Source organism: Nerophis ophidion, linkage group LG04 (assembly GCF_033978795.1).
Source record: "Nerophis ophidion isolate RoL-2023_Sa linkage group LG04, RoL_Noph_v1.0, whole genome shotgun sequence".
Taxonomy (NCBI): domain Eukaryota; kingdom Metazoa; phylum Chordata; class Actinopteri; order Syngnathiformes; family Syngnathidae; genus Nerophis; species Nerophis ophidion.
In genome coordinates, this window is record NC_084614.1 from 41,708,509 (window position 1) to 41,730,976 (window position 22,468).

Below are 22,468 nucleotides of genomic sequence, written 5' to 3' on the forward strand. Positions count from 1 at the left end.
TGTGATACTAACTCGCTACATGCAAAGTGAGGTATGTCAAGCCTTTACTATCATTTTGATGATCTTGGCTTACATTTTTTGAGACACCACATTTTCTGAGATTTTCAAATCAAGGTTTTAATCAACTGTAAGCCACAATCATCGAAATTATAACCAAAAAAGGCTTGACATATTTCACTTTGCATGTGGTAAGGTAATATCACGTTACTAAATGTTAGATTCTTGGGTAGTTTCCACATGATTTATTTTTGTTAAATTCTACAGAAGAATATTTATTACATATATTTCAAAAAGTACCTTTTTTCTTCTTCTATGCTGCTTATGTGACATCATTGCAAGCTTTCTAATGTCATGTTACCTCTAAACTAAACAAAATTAAGGCTGATCCACCTTTTTTTTTTTCAAATAAGAATTGATAAGGAAAACATGCCCCATCCCCAAGGGAAATGATACTTAAAATACAAGGAAATGTTATTTGCCACATTGGCGGTGATTATCATTAACTTAAGGGAGTGGCTCCACGCTGTGAATTCAACATACATATCTGATAGCCTCAAACAATTGGATGACTAAAACAGGAAAGATATCTCTGGCAAATTTCCAAACTTTGTGTAAAGATCTTGATCTCGACTTATCATAAAAGTAAAGAAAAGCAGGCAGCAGCTCACAAATTCTTATACTTTCTGTATTGTCAAGGAAGAAATGATGTACACCACCTTTAAAATTGTCTCAACTATAAACTATGTAAAGGAGCCAATAATTATTTTTATTTAAGTGTTCACAATGTCATGGGGTTCTTCATGAGGAAACCTTACAATGTATTAAATCCATAATCGGCTATAAAATTTTATAATTTTGAGTAGATGGCAAGTTAATGTGATGGAGAGAACTATTGTTCGAGTCCATGCCATAAAATAATTACCGTATTTTTCCGATCATAATCGGATTATAAGGTGCACTGCTGATGAGCGGGTCTATTCAGGTCTATTTTCATACAAAAGGCGCACCGGATTATAAGGCGCATTATAGGAGTAATATTACGATATTTTTTCCACATTTAAAACACTTCCTTGCAGTCTACATATCATGTATTGGCGTTTCTTTGGTCAAAATGTTACATAGATTATGTTTTACGGACCGTTTTGAAGTCTCTTTCTGACTGTCGCTTCAGGATGCGCCTTTTTGTGGGCGGTTCTTATTTTCGTCACTCCCCTTCAACAGCGTCTTCTCCCTGTCATCTATGTTGTACCGACGTAGCGTGCAAGGACGGGAGCCAAAGGAGTGTCAAAAGATGGGGCTAACAGTTTTAATGACATTCAGATTTTACTTAAATCAATAACGGAGCATCATCTCCTCATCCGTGGCTCACTACTGCAACATCGGAAATATGTCCCGCGAAAAACCGTCCGACCGAAACCCCCTAATAACTTAAATTCCGCGGTTGAATTATGTAAACTCACTAAACCGGTAGTTTTTAGAGAGTTCGCTGACAGATAAGTCAGCACGCTACTTTTTATTACAAATGGCAACAGTGGAGGATTAAAGCCCCATAATTATCGACTACGGTGTTGGCACAAACTACAATGGCAGACTCGTGCAAAGTTTCAGGATTTATTCTGATCCCAAATACACATCAGCAGGTCCCAGAAGGTAAGAAAAGTTGCTTTTGTATAATATTGCAAAACAAAATGCCAGATAATGTCTGCTAATAGGTGCCATTTTGTGGGCCTTATACACACAACATAATAATACCCACATGTTGAAGCACACCTGACTACGGTAGCCGTAATGCACCAACAATCCATCAAGCGGTGCGGATTCATAGCTTATTAAAGTGGTACTAAAACATTTTCACAGATTTTTTAGCGCCGTTTGTAGTAATGTTCTATATTCTCAATGGAACATTTAAAGATTTGTTTTGTTTACTGGTGACATCTTCCAGTCTGCATCTATCTCTCATGCCTTTTAATGGTCACAATTGTCATTACACCATGTAACAAATAAAATAGCTTTGAGGTCAGTAAGCACAGCCGGAATTATTCCGTACATTAGGCGCACTAGGTTACAAGGCGCACTGTGGATTTTTGAGAAAATTAAAGGATTTAAGTACGCTCTATATTCCGAAAAATACGGTCAACTTCCCCCACATCCATTCATCCATTTTCTACCGCTTGTCCTTCTCAGGTTCGCGCAAAGTGGAGGAATGGAGCCTAATCCAGCTGCACTTGGGCGAAGGGCATTTGAAAAACTTCATATTTTTTTATTTATTATGTAGGTGTTATTAATTTCATAATTATCCAAGAGGATTTCCAATATATTAAAACGCTAATTTGGATGCCACTCTGACCCGCAAATTAATATCGGCTCCATATATTGGTTATCGGCTTCATTGACTTCTAATAATTGTATCCGTATAGGTCTTGAATATATATTGGTCGATCACTAGAAACAAAGTATCAGTAATTGGAGAAAGAATAGTATTAAGTATGCAGTGATTATTTCCACTACTATTCCTACATTTAGAATTGTGCAAGTGTAAACGTATGACCCTGATGTACTTAAATGCAACTGTCTAAAGCTTCTTGGAAATACCCCAAACCCTACCCATTTGTGGATTTTTGACCAAAGTCAGACACAGATTAATATCCCAAGAATTCTAAACATTTCCATAAGCCTAGGAACATGTCTAGAGGTTATTACTTATCCCAACATAGAAATTCCAAAAGGGTTTATCACTTGATTCTCAAATAGCAAAGATCAACGCAAATCCTGATTTGTGACCAGTGGATTGTGTGATACCAGCAAGATAAGATAGATCATTAATGTGAGCCATACTTTTCTAAGTTTGTGCCAACAAGACCTGAGATGAATGTTTAGCTGTTGACTCCATGTTACGTAATGGTTATGAAATAAGGAGGATAAGGATATGTTTTTTTTCCTGACAACATCGCTTATGATACTAGATATGTGTAATGGACTTAAACAGCGCGAGAAGTCTGCATTGTGTTATTAGCATTATTGGCCATGACATTTGTGCTTTGTGGATGCTGTTGGAAAAACGTTAAGCAAAATGCTCAAACTTAACGTATTAACGCATGCAATTAATCACAAAAGATCACCGTGGATGATTATTTATAGAGACTCTGACTGGTAACCAAAGAAATCCAAGCAAAAACACCAATCATCTTTCAGGACTCACCATCATGGCCAGAGTTAAGGAGGTGCTCCCCGAGGTCGCAGCCAAACACCCTCTCCCGGAGGATGCCCCGTTGTTTCAGCTTCTGCTTTGAGGGTCTTGACTTCATGAAGGAGCGCAAGAAGGTGATCAGCTTGCCATGCTTCTTAGACACTGGGGAAGGAAAGTATAAAGGACACATAAGAAACCCTTACACATTAAGTTTGCAACATTTTGAGCCTGCCAACATCAGGAGTAAATTTATGGAATTAGGAAAAAAGTCAAACAGTTGAGTGTACCAATATGAGACAATTTAAGAAACAGTACAAACATATGGTGTTTCGAAGGTGTAAGGAAAAAGAATAAAGCTGAGAACCATAATGTCATCTAACATTACTTAACAAGTTAAAAAAAACATGAATCAAGACGGTGATCCAGGTAAACTTCAAAAGCTAATCCCTTGTTCCTTATCCCAGTTCTGACAATTCTTGAAAGTTGAAACCAAATCTGCCAATTACTTTTTGAGCGATGTTTCTGACTAACAGACAAACAAACCCTAGCAATTGTCAATTCTGTGCGTGTTAGTTTTGTTTGACAATCGCTATAGGGCGGGCCGTAAGAAAGTTCCCTCTTTGTTTCAGCACTTGCGTGCGTTTGTTCTATAGCGGAATTAAATTAATTGCGTGAACCCTCCTGTCAGTCACTTACTTGCGTTGTCTCTATGGGTAGAGGTGGGGCTGCTAGCATACGTGCACAGAAAAGTTTAGCCTTACAAGGTGTAGGTAAGGTAACAAAGTATAAATGATCCGGATCACCACTGAAATCTGATAATTTGTTCTTCATCCCATTTCTGACATCTCCCAAAAATGTATCAAATCCAGCAGATTATCAAAATTCGGACATTACTTTTTAAATTTTGTTGCAAACCGAAAGACAGGCGCTGATTACAAATACCCCCCCTGCTGGATGTAATTAATTGCAAAATGTATAATAATTTATTTCTTTAAACTAAAAAGGGGGAGAGTTCAAAAGGCATCTGCAACTTCCTACTCCTTTTTGAACATGTTGAACTATGCATATGTAAACCTAAAGTGCCAATATAACAAATATACCACCACATTCACACAAAGTCTCGTCATAGACAGAAGAGGAAAATTATATTTTCTATTTGAGGAAGCTAGATATCTTTGATGTTGTTTTGTTTGTCATTTATTCTGACTGTCATTTGTTTACATACAAAGTAATATTTTGTTTTTATCGGCATTTTGCCTTTCCTTACGTTATATGGACATTAGTTTAAAGATTTATTATTTCATAGAAGCCTAATGAGCAGCATAGTTACAGTATAAATGAATATTTTTCAATGAAGTACTGATATTTATTGTTATTTAGCACATGGCTAAAATATCTGAAGCGGAATTTAAAAGCAGGTGGGTAAATAAGAGACACTGAATAGGAGTACACTGTGGGTGAAAACATGTAAAGTATGGAAAATGTATCCATAAACATGTTAAAGCGGACCTTTTTTTCCCACGGCAGTAAGTCTGATGCGGGAGCATTTAAAGCGGGGGCTTGTCGGACATTTAGAGGTTGCTGTCTTCGAATCTTTCAAGTACGATAGATAGCCTGTTAACTTCAGAGAAAGGAAGTTCTATAAAACATATGTTTAAGTATGTTTTAAGTATGACTGATAGACACGTGCTTGCTAGACGTGCTAACTAGCACGGGACTACTTCGGCGGCTACATCCAGCGGCCTGTGAAGCAGGGGAGTATAGTAGCAGCGGGGGCCGTCTACGGAGCAGACGCCAACGGTGTGATCGGAAACGCGGATGCCGAGCGGGGCTAAAAAAAAAGCAGAAGGCTAATCCCCACAGAACACCACTTCCCTCCATCCTGAAGCCGGATTTAAATGGAAGATGCGAGACTACTGGTCTGGGTAAGGAGTCAGTTAAATTAGAACAAGTTTTTTCTGCTTTGAGTGTTTCACAGTTGGACATGTGTTTTACTGAGGTGGCTAACTATGATGCGTGCAGTTTATCAAAGCAACAAACAAACAATCGGAAAATTCCCGTCGTATCAATTCCTAGATATGGTCGTAATTATACTAAATGCACTGGGCATAATAAACACAACATTATTAATATTGCTACTACGGATAATTTGATCAAACATTCCCTAAAACAGCCCACTACCTATAATATAGGTTTTTTAAACATAAGATCATTGTCTCCCAAAACGTTGTTAGTTAATGATATCATCAGAGACAACAATCTTAACGTCATCGGTCTCAGCGAAACCTGGCTTAAACCAAACGACTTTTTTGCGCTAAACCAGGCATGTCCTCCTAACTTTACACATGCGCATATTGCCCGTCCGCTTAAAAGGGGTGGGGGGGTCGCACTAATATACAATGAAAATTTTAACTTTAGTCCTAACATAAATAATAGATATAAATCGTTTGAGGTGCTTACTATGAGGTCTGTCACACCGCTGCCTCTACACCTGGCTGTTATCTACCGCCCCCCAGGGCCCTATTCGGACTTTATCAATGAATTCTCAGAGTTTGTTGCTGATCTAGTGACACACGCCGATAATATAATCATAATGGGGGACTTTAATATCCATATGAATACCCCATCGGACCCACCGTGCGTAGCGCTCCAGACATAATTGATAGCTGTGGTCTCACACAAATAATAAATAAACCCACGCATCGCAACGGTAATACGATAGACCTAGTGCTTGTCAGGGGTATCACCATTTCCAAAGTTACGATACTCCCGTATACTAAAGTATTGTCCGATCATTACCTTATAAAATTCGAGGTTCAGACGCATGTTCGGCAAACTAATAATAATAATAACTGCTATAGCAGCCGCAACATTAATACGGCCACGACAACTCTTGCTGACCTACTGCCCTCGGTAATGGCACCATTCCCAAAGTATGTGGGCTCTATTGATAACCTCACTAACAACTTTAACGACGCCCTGCGCGAAACCATTGAGAACATAGCACCGCTAAAGTTAAAAAAGGCTCCAAAAAAGCGTACCCCATGGTTTACAGAAGAAACTAGAGCTCAGAAATTATTATCTAGAAAGCTGGAACGCAAATGGCGCACGACTAAACTTGAGGTGCACCATCAAGCATGGAGTGATGGTTTGATAACTTATAAACGCGTGCTTACTTTAGCTAAAGCTAAATATTACTCAAATCTCATCCCCCGTAATAAAAACGATCCTAAATTTTTGTTTAGTACGGTAGCATCGCTAACCCAACAAGGGACTCCTTCCAGTAGCTCCACCCACTCAGCTGATGACTTTATGCAATTCTTCAGTAAGAAAATTGAAGTCATTAGAAAGGAGATTAAAGACAATGCGTCCCAGCTACAACTGGGTTCTATTAACACTGACACGATTGTATATACGGCGGATACTGCCCTCCAAAATAGTTTCTCTTGTTTTGAGGAAATAACATTAGAGGAATTGTTACAACGTGTAAATGGAATAAAACAAACAACATGTTTGCTTGACCCACTTCCTGGGAAACTGATCAAGGAGCTCTTTGTATTATTAGGTCCATCAGTGCTAAATATTATAAACTTATCACTTTCCTCGGGCACTGTTCCCCTAGCATTCAAAAAAGTGGTTATTCATCCTCTTCTTAAAAGACCTAACCTCGATCCTGACCTCATGGTAAACTACCGACCGGTGTCTCACCTTCCCGTTATTTCAAAAATCCTCGAAAAAATTGTTGCGGAGCAGTTAAATGAACACTTAGCGTCTAACAATCTATGTGAAACCTTTCAATCCGGTTTCAGGGCAAATCACTCCACGGAGACAGCCCTCGCAAAAATGACTAATGATCTATTGCTAACGATGGATTCTGATGCGTCATCTATGTTGCTGCTCCTCGATCTTAGCGCTGCTTTCGATACAGTCGATCATAATATTTTATTAGAACGTATCAAAACACGAATTGGTATGTCAGACTTAGCCCTGTCTTGGTTTAACTCTTATCTTACTGATAGGATGCAGTGCGTCTCCCATAACAATGTGACCTCGGACTACGTCAAAGTAACGTGTGGAGTTCCCCAGGGTTCGGTCCTTGGCCCTGCACTCTTCAGCATCTACATGCTGCCGCTAGGTGACATCATACGCAAATACGGTATTAGCTTTCACTGTTATGCTGATGACACCCAACTCTACATGCCCCTAAAGCAGACCAACACGCCGGATTGTAGTCAGCTGGAGGCGTGTCTTAATGAAATTAAGCAATGGATGTCCGCTAACTTTTTGCAACTCAACGCCAAAAAAACGGAAATGCTGATTATCGGTCCTGCTAGACACCGACCTCTATTTAATGATACAACTCTAACATTTGACAACCAAACAATTAAACAAGGCGACACGGTAAAAAATCTAGGTGTTATCTTTGACCCAACTCTCTCCTTTGAGTCACACATTAAAAGTGTTACTAAAACGGCCTTCTTTCATCTCCGTAATATTGCTAAAATTCGCTCCATTTTGTCCACTAAAGACGCTGAGATCATTATCCATGCGTTTGTTACGTCTCGTCTCGATTACTGTAACGTATTATTTTCGGGTCTCCCCATGTCTAGCATTAAAAGATTACAGTTGGTACAAAATGCGGCTGCTAGACTTTTGACAAGAACAAGAAAGTTTGATCACATTACGCCTGTACTGGCTCACCTGCACTGGCTTCCTGTGCACTTAAGATGTGACTTTAAGGTTTTACTACTTACGTATAAAATACTACACGGTCTAGCTCCATCCTATCTTACCGATTGTATTGTACCATATGTCCCGGCAAGAAATCTGCGTTCAAAGGACTCCGGCTTATTAGTGATTCCCAAAGCCCAAAAAAAGTCTGCGGGCTATAGAGCGTTTTCATTTCGGGCTCCGGTACTCTGGAATGCCCTCCCGGTAAAAGTTCGAGATGCCACCTCAGTAGAAGCATTTAAGTCTCACCTTAAAACTCATTTGTATACTCTAGCCTTTAAATAGACTCCCTTTTTAGACCAGTTGATCTGCCGTTTCTTTTCTTTTTCTCCTATGTCCCACTCTCCCTTGTGGAGGGGGTCCGGACCGATCCGGTGGCCATGTACTGCTCGCCTGTGTATCGGCTGGGGACATCTCTGCGCTGCTGATCCGCCTCCGCTTGGGATGTTTTCCTGCTGGCTCCGCTGTGAACGGAACTCTCGCTGCTGTGTTGGATCCGCTTTGGACTGGACTCTTGCGACTGTGTTGGATCCATTATGGATTGAACTTTCACAAGATCCATTATGGATTGAACTTTCACAGTATCATGTTAGACCCGCTCGACATCCATTGCTTTCCTCCTCTTCAAGGTTCTCATAGTCATCATTGTCACCGAGGTCCCACTGGGTGTGAGTTTTCCTTGCCCTTATGTTGGCCTACCGAGGATGTCGTAGTGGTTTGTGCAGCCCTTTGAGACACTAGTGATTTAGGGCTATATAAGTAAACATTGATTGATGATTGATTGAAGTATTCCATCCATCCATTTCTACCGCTTATTCCCTTTTGGGGTCGCGGAGGGCGCTGGCGCCTATCTCAGCTACAATCGGGCGGAAGGCGGGGTACACCCTGGACAAGTCGTCACCTCATCGCAGGGCCAACACAGAGAGACAGACAGAATTCATACTCACATTCACAGACTAGGGCTAATTTAGTGTTGCCAATCAACCTATCCCCAGGTGCATGTCTTTGTTTAAGTATTATTTTAGCCAAAGTGTGACCATTAAACTTTGTCTATATACATGCGTGTATCTTTCTAAACACATCATCATCAAAAATTGCTATTTTCTCTTTGAGGAAGCTTGATAGCTTTGGAGTTATTTGTTTTAATTTAAGTTTGTTTTATTGCTGATATTTTGAGTGTTGTTTTGTTTACATATATTTTGTTTTTATTGTAACTTTCACTTTACTTGTGGACAAAAGTGGACCAACTTCCTATTGAGTTATTACTTTTGTAACAGCCTAATAAGCGGCACATTTACAGCATAAACAAACATTTCTGAATAAAGTAATCATTGTTATTGTTAGTTGGCACATGCGTAAAATATCTCAAGCTGTATTTAAAAACAGATGGCTAAACAAGAGACGATGAAAATGTGAACGTTAGGATAGCTGATGACTATCAAACTAGTAAACTCTACTACCCTGGCTTGTGGAAGTGCATGTAATGTGTAGCTATAACAAACCAAACGGCACCAAAGGATGCGTATCAACAAATCTGAATACGAATACATGTACCATTACATCCCTAGTGCAACATTATCTTGGAATATAACTTAAATGCAATGAACGTGATGAACATAACTATTCTAAAAACAGAAGTGGTGATACTACGAATGATGACATCATAATATTCTTACATCATTACACTTCTCAAAAATGTTCTATGAAAATGAAAATAAAGAGTTATGTCAATGATAATTCATGTTTTAAGTCTGATCGATGTTCCCGTCTCTCTACTTCACACACTTTCAACTCACATTCTAGCACTTATTAGTAATTTCCAAGAATGACTTGACAAGTCTGCGACGAGTACGCAAGCTGGCAATATTTTCCTTTTGAAGCAACATGAAAGTTCTACCCTAAACAAAGCACACCCATATTTTTTTTTAAACACAGTAGAGCTATTTCAAATTAGATGGTATTTGTTTAAATGCGGTCATAAATCATTGACATGTGACACTGGCGCAAGGTGGGGATCAAGATGCGTATAGCTGTTAAACTTTAAGCCTGCACTCCTGGCATTTAAATATATAGCAGACAAATAACCAGACAGGACAGAAATCCACTAAAGTTTAAGCCTGAGGACCACTGGCAGGTTTTGTGACTGTGACAAAGATTTTCCCCTGCTTTGGCTTGGATATGAGGAGCTGGGAGAGAGCACCAGAGGCCAAGCGTTACAGCAGTAAACGATTATCCATGTAATGGCAAATAGCGTTCCTCCTTTTTGTGCCCTAACCCAGAACCCACCACTGCGTTGTCAATTCAATTACAGAGCAACGTTTCAAAGGAAGCAGAAGGGAAGGGAAAATTCCGACTTCATGGCATTTTTTTTACAAAGCGAATATATTCGACATAATAATACATGTGAATACAAAAATTACCATAATCATCTTAGCACAGCTTGGTCCAAACCTTTCTCAAGACAACAGTACACACGCAGAACCAAGTTAGCTAGGAATGTGTTGCGTTGACGTTTTCAAAACGAGTCTTGTTACAGCAGTGAGACATTCCAATGCAAAGTCATGTGCTGAGTTTTGTTAATAAAAGTTGCAGCATGTCATATAACCTTGGAGAGAAGACTTTGATGGTATCTCTATGCTGCTTCTCTGTAAAATACACTCTGAGCAGCTTTTCTACATTTTCCTGGATAAATGTCTGCCATTTAGATATTATTTCAACCTATTTGTTTGGCATTATTGACCCATTCTGCTTCAGGATGGTGCAGACTCGCAGTGCTACACTCAAACTGCTCTGACAAGTCGACTACACTTCAGTCTTCTTTGTTTTCATGATTTCTTTCTTTATCTCAAAAAATATCACCTGCTTTTTTTCTCAGCACTGTCTTTCACACTCAATGTATTCATTCTTATGTTTGGAAAACAAAGTGTTGATCTCCAGTTATAAGGTAATTCTAACAAATAAGACAGAATGTTTTGGTTGGATGGTTCACGGTTCACTGTGACATCCGCTATGCCAACTCGCGGTGAGGAGGCTCATAACCCGAATTACTGCTCACGACCTAAAGCACAATTACCAAGAGACAGTTTGTGTCCTGTAAAAACTTGTACGATGCGCTCGTAACTCGAGGTACTACTGTACAATAGTGAGAGTGAGTAAGTGTGTACTGTGTAGTACTCGCTGAATATATTTACTGTGCGCTGATAGTTTGTTGCTGTTTTTCGGTAGCGCCATCTGCTGGACATTTGGATCTTTTACAATTTGAAGCCCCATTTAGATTGTTAATGGCGACAAAAACTAATGCCAACTTAATTTGGTACGAGCAGTCAGTACTGAGTAAGGAGAAGTGCTTCCTGATTAACACAGTTTGACACTTTGCTGTCAAATGACAACAGCTGTATTGGTCTTAAAGTTACACACATCAATGTATCGCTTTGAAGTAACAGTATTACTCCTTGTGTTTCATAGCGCATTGATGCCTCAGTACCATTGTACGGTATATGTGAAGACAAATCGTTGCTGTATCAACATTTCAGCATTTTTTTTATTTTTTGCATATTGTAGCGGTTGATTTACGGACATAATTCGCCACACCTAGTGCTTGACCTTATTGTTATTATTCACTGTACTGTTCGAGTGTGCACATGACAATGTTCTGTTTCCCTGTACTGTTCAATTAGGCACATGACAAGGTTGTTCCGTTGCAGGTAATTCGGCGCGGCCCCTTTAAGTGGCCGTCAGGAGATTCCCCCAAAGGTGGGGGTTTGTTGTTCCCGCCATTTTTGAGTGTTTTAAGTCAGTCGGTTTTGTTCTAAAGGAATAAAGGACGCACACGTTTTTGTGTGTCAACGATACACGAAGTTGTCTTGCTTTCACGCTACAAGCACAACAATATTCAGTTTTGTTGGGTTTATTTTAATATTTACAATGTGCCAAAAGGTTTCTAAAAAAACAAATATAGTTCTCAAAATGTGCAATTTGTGCTGTGTAATACTTTAATATATATCGTAGTATGACATAAGTGTTATAACAAAATAAGTCTGTAATGTTTATATTGTCATTTTAATGGCAGGAGCCTGAATGTCAACAATGTCGCACAGATGGAGCGCACAATGGAAGATAAACCAACAAAATCCAGTAAAGAATTGGTGCCAAAAAAGGACAAAGGAACTCATTTGTCTTGATTCACTTTTTCTAGGCTAATCTGCAAAAGATGCCGCCTGCTATCATGCTAGCGACTTGAACACGTCTAAAAAAAAAATCTATTCATATCAAAAAACGGCATTTTTATTTATTCCACTTTTATATCGATTCACAATTTTCAAGAATCAATTTAAAAAAATTTAACAATAAACAACTTTTGCTGTTGTTATTGTTCAGTTGCTTTTATATATTTTAGTTTTTCCTTTATTTTAGTATTGTATTAATAAGTATTATATTTGTAGCTTCTCAATTGCTTTGTAAATTTATATACTAAGTATTGTAAAGCTGTGATCAGGTTGGAGTTTCTCTATATTTTTTTATTAAATTGACAATTAGTGATTTAAAAATATATAAATTAAATAATCGGTTTTTTTTAGGTCAACATTGTGCATTTAGTTCATACATCAGTAGCCAACAATATATTAACCTACAAATTATTGCCAATAAATTATATTATTGTCAACTACGGGTGTAGCGGTACGTGTATTTGTATTGAACCGTTTCGGTACGGGGGTTTCGTTTCGGTTCGGAGGTGTACCGAACGACACGACATATTAAGTAGCGCACCGCACATTGTGTAAACAATGCACACAGAGGCACCATGAATTGATTTACGTGGACCCCGACTTAAACAAGTTGAAAAACTTATTCGGGTGTTACCATTTTGTGGTCAATTGTACGGAATATGTACTGTACTGTGCAATTTACTAATAAAAGTTTCAATCAATCAAAAAAACAACACACGGCATGCTAGCAACGACTGGGCTAGGATAGACTGACCACACCTCCTCTTTTCAGGTGGAGTTTCTTAAATGCCTCGAATGTCCGGCATATTAAGTTAGGGTTGCGTGTATTTTAAATGTAGGGTTAAGAAGGGGTTAAAATAAAAAATAAAAAGTGGTGTGCGCAGCAACATTCGTGAGGGAGGGGTGGAGACAGAGAGAACGAGAGAGTTATGATAAACGCGCATGCGTCGGCAGGCTCTGCTTTTTACCCATATATTTATCAGATTTTATTTTTTATTATCTATAGCAGGAGTGTCAAAAGTGTGCCCCGGAGGGCATTTGCGGCCCACAGCTAATGTTTTAAAGGCCCACGGTACATTCTAAAAATACTATTAAAATTAGCAAAAACATAAACAAAAGTGAAATAAAAAAGCTTAAAGTCTAAATGTAATTTAAAAAAAGGTGCAATGTTGACTGATAAAACAAAGCTGTTTTTTTCCTTTAAAACTGTAATTGCTCAAAACATAATTTTGAATCAAAATCAATGTTATTATGAATTATTGACCTATCCAAGTTTCCGATTACTTCACATCAAATATTCCACTAAGAAAAATATTTTTGGTGGAATATTTAGCAAATTTGTTAAATAAATAATCAAAAAATGTATATTTTGTTGTTTTCTTACTGTACCGAAAATGAACCGAACCGTGACCTCTGAACCGAGGTACATACCGAACCGAAATTTTTGTGTACCGTTACACCCCTGTTGTCAACATTACTTTGAGACCAAATTAATCACTAACCTCATAATTCATTACAATCATAAAAGTATATCCTTTCAAATGCAATAAACCAGTATTTCTCGCATATTTTACCAACTGAAGTGTAACATTTTAAATCTCCAAATTACATAAAACAAACAAATAATGAAAATGAAATATACTATGTTAGCAAGGTGTTGCTTTTGAATACAAATAACTAAAAGCAACAAAATAGGTTATGTCTCTGTTAAGAAGGGGGCGAGGGACCCTCAAATATACACAACCAAAACAATAAATAAAATGGCTAAGTAAAGTATTGACTAACAAAGTTGTATTTCAATATTGAACATGTAGGCAAAGGTACAGATAGTTGTACGTTACTTAACTGAAAACCAAGTTAGGACCTTTGTATGCAAAAGTGCAGCGTGGCCATACAAACACTACAGTTTAAGCAGAAGTATTAACAGGTCATAAGCAAAAAAACTAAACTTAAGTCTGGCAGACAGACAAGGCCTGTCAAACATTTGCAGCGTTTTTTTGAAATGCTAGTTTACAACAGTATTAAAGTTTAGCAAGCCTTTGGCGATATAGTGAAGCATACATTCTGTGAACACACACCATTTTAGTGGTTTCTTTTGTACTGACCTTGTTGACCAAACGCCCCAGTGAGTGTGAACTGTTAGGACAAAGGCTCGGCATCTGCATGTGCAAGTCTTTTATCATTTAGGAATACTGAGTTGGATGGTGGTGTCTCAAGTGGGAAAGTTTGTCAGGTTTGATTTTTTTGTTGACATCAATAATTGTTGATAATTTCACCTTGGCTTAAAACAGAAATATTCCCACAGTGAATATGTTTCTAAGTATGCACTAAATTAGTCTGATTTCTTAAATAGTTCGGCTCTAAAAAAAAAAAGTGTCCTACAGCCCATGAAACCCTTAACGTGATCATGTTTGGATTTTGAGAAACCTGACTAACACCTAGATTACACGATTGGGAACCAGATCTCTCGAGTGGGTGTGTGCTGGCAGAGGCGATCCTTCATATCGGACATGACTCAGTCTTAACTCAGCTGGTATAACCCGGAAACAGGCAACAACTGGAATTAAGAGGAGAATTCATTTGCTTTACATTGAACCGCATTTTAAAGTGGTTAAATGGGAGAAAAAAAAAATACAAACAGATTTATTTTGGAAACTAGCTAAAGTAACGGATAATGCAGCTTTATTTGGACTCCAGATTGAAATAGAAGTGAATGAAGCTGGTATTAAAGGCAAATAAGAAAGTGTATACAAACCTCAGGTTGCAAATGTGCACTCCAAACTGATAAGCATAAACTCTGTATTCTACACAGCTTACACATGTAAGTGTGTAAATACAAAAAACTAACTATTTGAGTAATCAGACTAATTGAGTGCATGAAAATGTCGTCATTGCTGCTGTAGCATTTGTGATCATTTTGTTCTCCATATTCGCAACTGTGTTTATCACGAGCTAACTTGTTGCACTATGTGATGCTCGCGATCCCGCCTCTGTACAAAGACACTTAATGAATGACATAATTCATGGGCTTCTTTTCATATGGTACAAATGCGCACAGCTGCTGATACCGATGAAAAGAATGAATGCTCTTGAAACCCTTAAATACGCATTTACATGGCGGTTATCGACGCTGGGAAAGTTAGTTAATTTTCATTTATCATTCGGTTAATAGACTTATTTAATATTGCCCCAGGCCGAGCAGTGCTAGCCAAAAAGCTAACAGCCCTTCCAATTTACTTTTTTCAGCAAATCTGTTCCTCTCACCGGACCAAGAGCAATTTGAAAATGTCAACAAACTCTCCTGTAGCTATGATTACATTCAGTGGTTTGGAAAACTTACAAATCATTAAAACTCAAGAATCAAAGCTAAGTTTTTCATGTTGACAGAAAAGTGTTTATATATAGCGACAAAGTCACTAAGCTAGCAACACCGATCCATCCTGCTACATTATCTTATTCTCAGGCAGACGAGATGCGTACGGACAGTAGTAAGAAGCTAGATGTGTAACTTTGCAGGATACAGACGGCCAGGTAACACCACAGATGTCTGAAACTCACAAAAAAAAAAAAAAAAAATTCTGCTACACCCAATGACATCTTAAACATTTGGTGTGTACACAAAATGGTTTAACACTGACTTTGTTTCAATAAAAAAAGCCTACTGCACTTTAACAAACCTACCAGCATTTAAAGGCATACTGAAACCCACAACTACCGACCACGCAGTCTGATAGTTTATGTATCAATGATGAAATATTACCATTGCCAATACGGCCTTTTTATTTTACTAAATTGCAATTTTAAATTTCCCACGAAGTGTCGTGTTGAAAACGTTGCGGTATGATGACGCGTATGATGACGCTTGCGTTTGACGTCTCGGATTGTAGCGGACATTATTTTCCAGCCCGATCCAAGCTATAAGTAGTCTGCTTTAATTGCATAATTACACAGTATTCTGGACATTTGTGTTGCTGAATCTTTTGCAAATTTTTCAATTAATAATGGAGAAGTCAAAGTAGAAAGATGGAGGTGGGAAGCTAGCCTTTAGCCACACAAACACAGCCGGTGTTTCCTTGTTTAAAATTCCCGAAGGTGAAGCTTTATTATGGAACAGAGCGGTCAAGCGAACATGGATCCCGACCACATGTGAACCGGCAGGTTTTGGTGAGAAAATTGTGGTAATAAGTTGGCTCTTACCGTAGTTATGAGTGGAGCCTGTGTCGGATGCGTCCTCCTGCAGCTGCCGCGGATTAGTATCTCCTCCCACGCAGACACATAGTCAACACACCCATGGCCACACCCCTCCGACTTTCAGGTACTGTATAATCTCACTAAAACAATAGGCAAATAAGGGATTTTCCAGAATAATCCTAGTAAATGTGTCTAATAACATCTGAATCAAGCCCACTGCAATCGCCTTTTTTTTTTTTTTTTACTTTTCTTTTTTTTTTTAGTCCTTCACTCTCTATCCTCATCCACAAATCTTTCATCTTCGCTCAAATTAATGGGGAAATTGTCGCTTTCTCGGTCCGAATAGCTCTTGCTGCTGGAGGCTATGATTGTAAACAATGTGAGGATGTGAGGAGCCCTACAACCCGTGACGTCACGCGCACAGCGTCTGCTACTTCCGGTAAAGGCAAGGCTTTTTTATTAGCGACCAAAAGTTGCGAACTTTATTGTTGATGTTCTCCACTAAATCCTTTCAGCAAAAATATGGCAATATCGCAAAATGATCAAGTATGACACATAGAATGGACCTGCTATCCCCGTTTGAATAAGAAAATCTCATTTTAGTAGGCCTTTAAAGTATCAATGAAAAATAGCGGATACGCTGCACATTTTTGGGGCGCAAATTAGATGACTTGGCCAAAAGGGACAAGCGGTAGAAAATGGATGGATGGATGGATTTTGGTTATATATTGATATACTCAATATATCGGGGGTTTGTCTGTATAGAAAATGACTATATCGTAGGCCTGGGCGATATACGCGGTTTGTCTCTGTTCGATATAGAAAATAACTATATCGTGTTATTCGAGTATACGTTCTCACACAGTTGCTTTTAGCTGCGGGTATTACACTACAGGCTCTTCCCACTCCTTGTCACTCCTTCTCACAGACAGTAAGCGCACCTTCTTACACACGACACATACTGTCACGTCATACGTCACATACGTAAACTCCCTCGCGGAGCAGAGAGGTAGCAGACTGGGTAACGTTAGCTGTGGTGCAAATACTAATTAACTTAGAATTTCATGGCTGCAACACGTACCAAAGTAGTTGGGAAAGGGCATGTTCACCACTGTGTTACATCACCTTTTCTTTTAACAACACTCAATAAACGTTTGGGAACTGAGGAAACTAATTGTTGAAGCTTTGAAAGTGGAATTCTTTCCCATTCTTGTTTTATGCAGAGCTTCAGTCTTTCATCAGTTCAGGGTCTCCGTATGTCGTATTTTACGCTTCATAATGCGCCACACATTTTTGATGGGAGACAGGTCTGGACTGCAGGCGGGCCAGGAAAGTACCCGCACTCTTTTTTTAAGAAGGCACGCTGTTGTAACACTTGTCTTGCTGAAATAAGCAGGGGCGTCCATGATAACGTTGCTTGGATGACAACATATGTTGCTCCAAAACCTGTATGGACCTTTCAGCATTAATGGTGCCTTCACAGATGTGTAAGTTACCCATGCCTTGGCTACTAATACACCCCCATACCATCACAGATGCTGGCTTTTGAACTTTGTGCCTAGAACAATCCGAATGGTTACTTTCCTCTTAGTTCTGGAGGACACCACGTCCTCTGTTTCCAAATATGTTTTGAAATGTGGACTCGTCAGACCACAGAACACCTTTCCATTTTGCATCAGTCCATTTTAGGTGAGCTCGGGCCCAGCCAAGCCGGCGGTGTTTCAGGATATTGTTGATAAATGGGTGTGGCTTTGCATAGTAGAATTTTAACTTGCACTTACAAATGTAGCGACCAACTGTAGTTACTGACATTGGTTTTATGAAGTGTTCCTGAGCCCATGTGGCGATATTTACAAACTGATGTCGGTTTTTGATGCAGTACCGCCTGAGAGATCAAAAGTCCGTAATATCATCGCTAACGTGCAGTGATTTCTCCAGATTCTCTGAACTTTTTGATGATTTTACGGACCGTAGATGGTAAAATCCCTAAATTCCTTGCAATAGCTCGTTGAAAAATGTTGTTCTAAACTGTTCGACAATTTGCTTACAAATTGGTGACCCTCGCCCCATCCTTGTGTGTGAATTACTTAACATTTCATGGAAGCTGCTTTTATACCCAATCATGGAACCCAACTGTTCCCAATTAGCATGCACAACTGTGGGATGTTCCATATAAGTGTTTGATGAGCATTCCTCAACTTTATCAGAATATATTGCCTCCTTTCCCAACTTCTTTGTCACGTGTTGCTGGCATCAAAGTCTAAAGTTAATGATTGATTGCAAAAAAAAAAAAAATGTTTATCAGTTTGAACATGTAATATGTTGTCTTTGTAGCATATTCATCTGAATATGGGTTGAAAATGATTTGCATATCATTGTATTCCGTTTATATTTACATCTAACACAATTTCCCAACTCATATGGAAACGGGGTTTGAACAAAAGATAGAAGGTGAAAATCTGGTAAAAAATGAAGGAAGAATTAATTCCCAGGAAAAACAGCAGGGGGTCCGTCGTCTGGCGGTGGTTTGGCTTTAAGTGGGAATATGTCGAACAGACAACCGTAATTTGTCAAGTATGGGGCAAAAGCGCTGCTACAAATAGTAGCATTACTGCTAATATTCAACATAATTAGAAAAGTCACCTGCAAGAGAATGAAGAGTACTTACTCCGCATTTCAACATCTCCATTCGGTGCCACACCCCAACACCATCAAAATGCCGAGGCAAACATTTCAGATCAACACCTTATGAAAAAAATAGTCAACAACAGAAGGAGAAAACGTCCGCAGAAACCTACCACATAGCGAAGGACGAACACTATTTGATTTCCTATTACAGTATGCAGCTCATTTTTATTTGACACTTATTGAAATAACTTGTGTGACATCATGCACAAAAGTGCACTTTATTCGTTTTAAACTATTGTAGTGGGGTTCTGTACAAAAAGTGCACTTTAATTTAGTGTTGTTTTGATATGTCATCCTAGTGACATCCACAAAAGTGCACTCATAGCTTGTTTTAAAATGTCTCCGACAATCTTACACTTTCTGTTTTGAAAAAGCATGAATGTTTGTGCCACTGCTTAATAACTTTAATAAATACAGTTTTGGTAAATTGACTTAGTTGTGATTTCCCTCTTTGCATGAAAGTTAAATATTAGCAAATATTTATGCAAAATAAACAAGAATGTTTTAATGTAGACACATAGAATCATCATATTGCCGTGATTATAAGTATCAAGTGTTAATTCAAGGCTAAGTCAAAATATTGAGATATATATCGTGTATTGCGATATGGCCTACAAATATCAAGATATTAAAAAAAGGCCATATCGCCCAGCCCTAATCTTGGTCAACAAATCCAACAGTACTGTCAGAGTCAAAATGTTTAATTAATTAGCAATGTCAAATAACTTAAAGGCCTACTGAAACCCACTACTACCCACCACGCAGTCTGATAGTTTATATATCAATGATGAAATATTAACATTGCAACACATGCCAATACGGCCTTTTTAGTTTACTAAATTAGTTTTAAATTTCCCGGGAGTTTCGTCTTGAAAACGTTGTGTAATGATGACGTGTACGCAAGACGTCACACGTTTTTAGGAAGTATGAGCGCTGCACACACACACAGCTAAATGTCGTCTGCTTTAACGGCACAATTACACAGTATTTTGGACATCTGTGTTGCTGAATCTTTTGCAATTTGTTCAATTAATATTGGAGGAGTCACAGTAGAAAGATGGAGTTGGGAAGCTGTAGCCTTTAGCCACACAAACACACGGTGATTCCTTGTTTAAAATTCCCAGTGCTGAAACTTTACTATGGATCACAGCGCGGTCAAGCGAACATGAATCAAAACGGAATGTCAACCAGCAGGTTTTGGTGAGAAAATTGTGGTTAAAAAGTGAGTTTTACCGGAGAAAAGCTGAGCTTGTGCCGTCCATAGCTGCCGTCGACTCCCCTGAGACACTGCGCGTCAAGACACCCTTCCGACTATCGGTTACTATTTAACTCACTAAAACACTAGCAACACAATAGAAAGATAAGGGATTTCCCATAATTATCCTAGTAAATGTGTTTAAAAACATTGCGGTTTTTTTTAAACTCGTTTTATATTTTTTATTTAAATTTTTTCTAGACCGTCGCTATCAATATCCTCGAACACAAATCTTTCATCTTCGCTCAAATTAATGGGGAAATTGTCGTTTTCTCGGTCCGAATAGCACTTTTTGTTGGAGGCTCCCATTAAAAACAATGTGAATATGTGAGGAGCCCCCACACTTGCGACATCATCGTCTGCGACTTCTGGTAGAGGCAAAGCTTTTCTCTTAACACCGACAGTTGCGAACTTTATCGTGGATGTTCTCTACTAAATCCTTTCAGCAAAAATATGGCAATATCGCAAAATGATCAAGTATTACACATAGAATGGACTTGCTATCCCCGTTTAAATAAGAACATCTCATTTCAGTAGGCCTTTAAGATATGTATGCGTTTTCACACCGTTTATTAAAGGACCTTGTTATACATAGACTAAAAGGGCTGTTTGAAAGTTATGTGGCTTCTTAGAGGCAACATTTCAATGTATTACTGAAAAAAACAAACAAGCAATTTTTGAGTGGATCACATACAATACATTTGAAACTGCAAAGTTAATAAAACACTACTCCTAAAACTGTACATTACATTCAACTGTGAACTGATAAAAAATTGGATAAAATTAAAGTCAGCAACAGGAAAAAGCTGCCAAGGTTAGTCACTAACAATAGTATTAGTCATGAAATAGTATTTAGTGATTAATACATAGACAAATAACACAGTCGCCCTATTTCCTTAAGACTTTGAACACCCTTCCATTACACCAAGGGTCAAATTGCTCACTTTCTGTCACAGTACAGACTTTATTACACAACAGCAAGATAAATAACTTTTTACAACTACTGAAAAACCTAAGGATTCAGGGCCATTTGTTATTCTTATTTTGTAAAAAGAAAAACTACAAACCAAGCGTATGAGATGCGATGCAAGTGTGACACTATTCATTTTTTTAAACCTTTTTATTTTTTTAATGAATGGCTTTGATGATGTCAATGAGGGATTTCTAATCACTGCTATGTTGGAATTCTTATTAATATTAATACTGTTGTTGATATAATTCAATTTTGTTTGACTACCTTTGGATTGTTTTGTGTCATGTTTGTGTGTCCTCTCAATCGCTTGGTTGACTGCACTTCTAAATGTTGCTGGACCGGGTTTGGTTTTGGAGTTGGAATTGTATTATTTTGTTGAATTGATTAATACAAAAAATACACATTCCACTCAAATTAAAAAAAAAAAAAATCCAACATGCTAAATATTTTAACAAATGGATTTTTTTTTAAAAGTTCCTCCTTTTTGCTGTGTTTTTCTTGCAGTTGTATGTTAATGTGCTGAGTGCTAATGAAGACCAGCTGCGGGCTGAAAACAGCCCCCGTGTCGTACTGTGGACACCTTTGTTTTACATTAAAGTGTCTAATAGCTTATATTCATACATATGTATGATTATTGTGAGAAAATACGTCACTTACACGTCTTTCTTACCTTGCGAAACTGTCTTAGAGTCTCAAACTCACCGAATAAACCTCAAACTTAAGTCCGTCTTTTTCTTCCTCGTGTGTGAAAAAGTTGTGCAAAATGAAACAATCTTCATCCAAACGTCGAAATGGCACCGTTTGTTAAACTATCGAAAGAGAGCCAGAATGATGACAATGGTGTTAAAAACGCAATGTGGGGAAAAAGGAGCGCCGCATTGCGTGCGTGTGCGCGTGTGTGTGTGCGTGCGTGTGTGTGTGTGTGTGTGTCCTCTCTGCTCTGTCAGCTAATAACATCTCACTCACGCGCAAAAAAGAGCGTGCGTGCCTTGGCTTCGCAGCATTGGCTGAACAACGACTCCTGCTACATTCAAGTGCTAAAACATTTATGGGACATTTTAGCGGTTTACAACTCCGGCAGCTTCATTTTAGGAAAAAAAAACAACTCTTTAACTTCCTTAATAAACACAGCTGCGGTGAAGGAAATATTTTAAAAAGCTACGTTTTTCTACCTCAAATGCTGACTTTTACCATTAAAATACTGTCACGACCTGTGA

The 22,468-nt window shown here is 38.4% G+C and overlaps 1 protein-coding gene across 3 annotated transcripts in view; it reads right to left on the reverse strand.

Moving 5' to 3' along the window:
• arhgap32b (Rho GTPase activating protein 32b) overlaps positions 1-22,468 on the reverse strand; it is a 308,797-nt gene that overhangs the window by 48,647 nt on the left and 237,682 nt on the right. For all 3 annotated transcript variants that reach the window (XM_061898082.1, XM_061898081.1, XM_061898083.1), the window contains one exon: positions 3,200-3,349. In XM_061898082.1, coding sequence (XP_061754066.1) covers positions 3,200-3,349 — 150 coding nt within the window. The remainder of the gene's footprint in view (positions 1-3,199; positions 3,350-22,468) is intronic.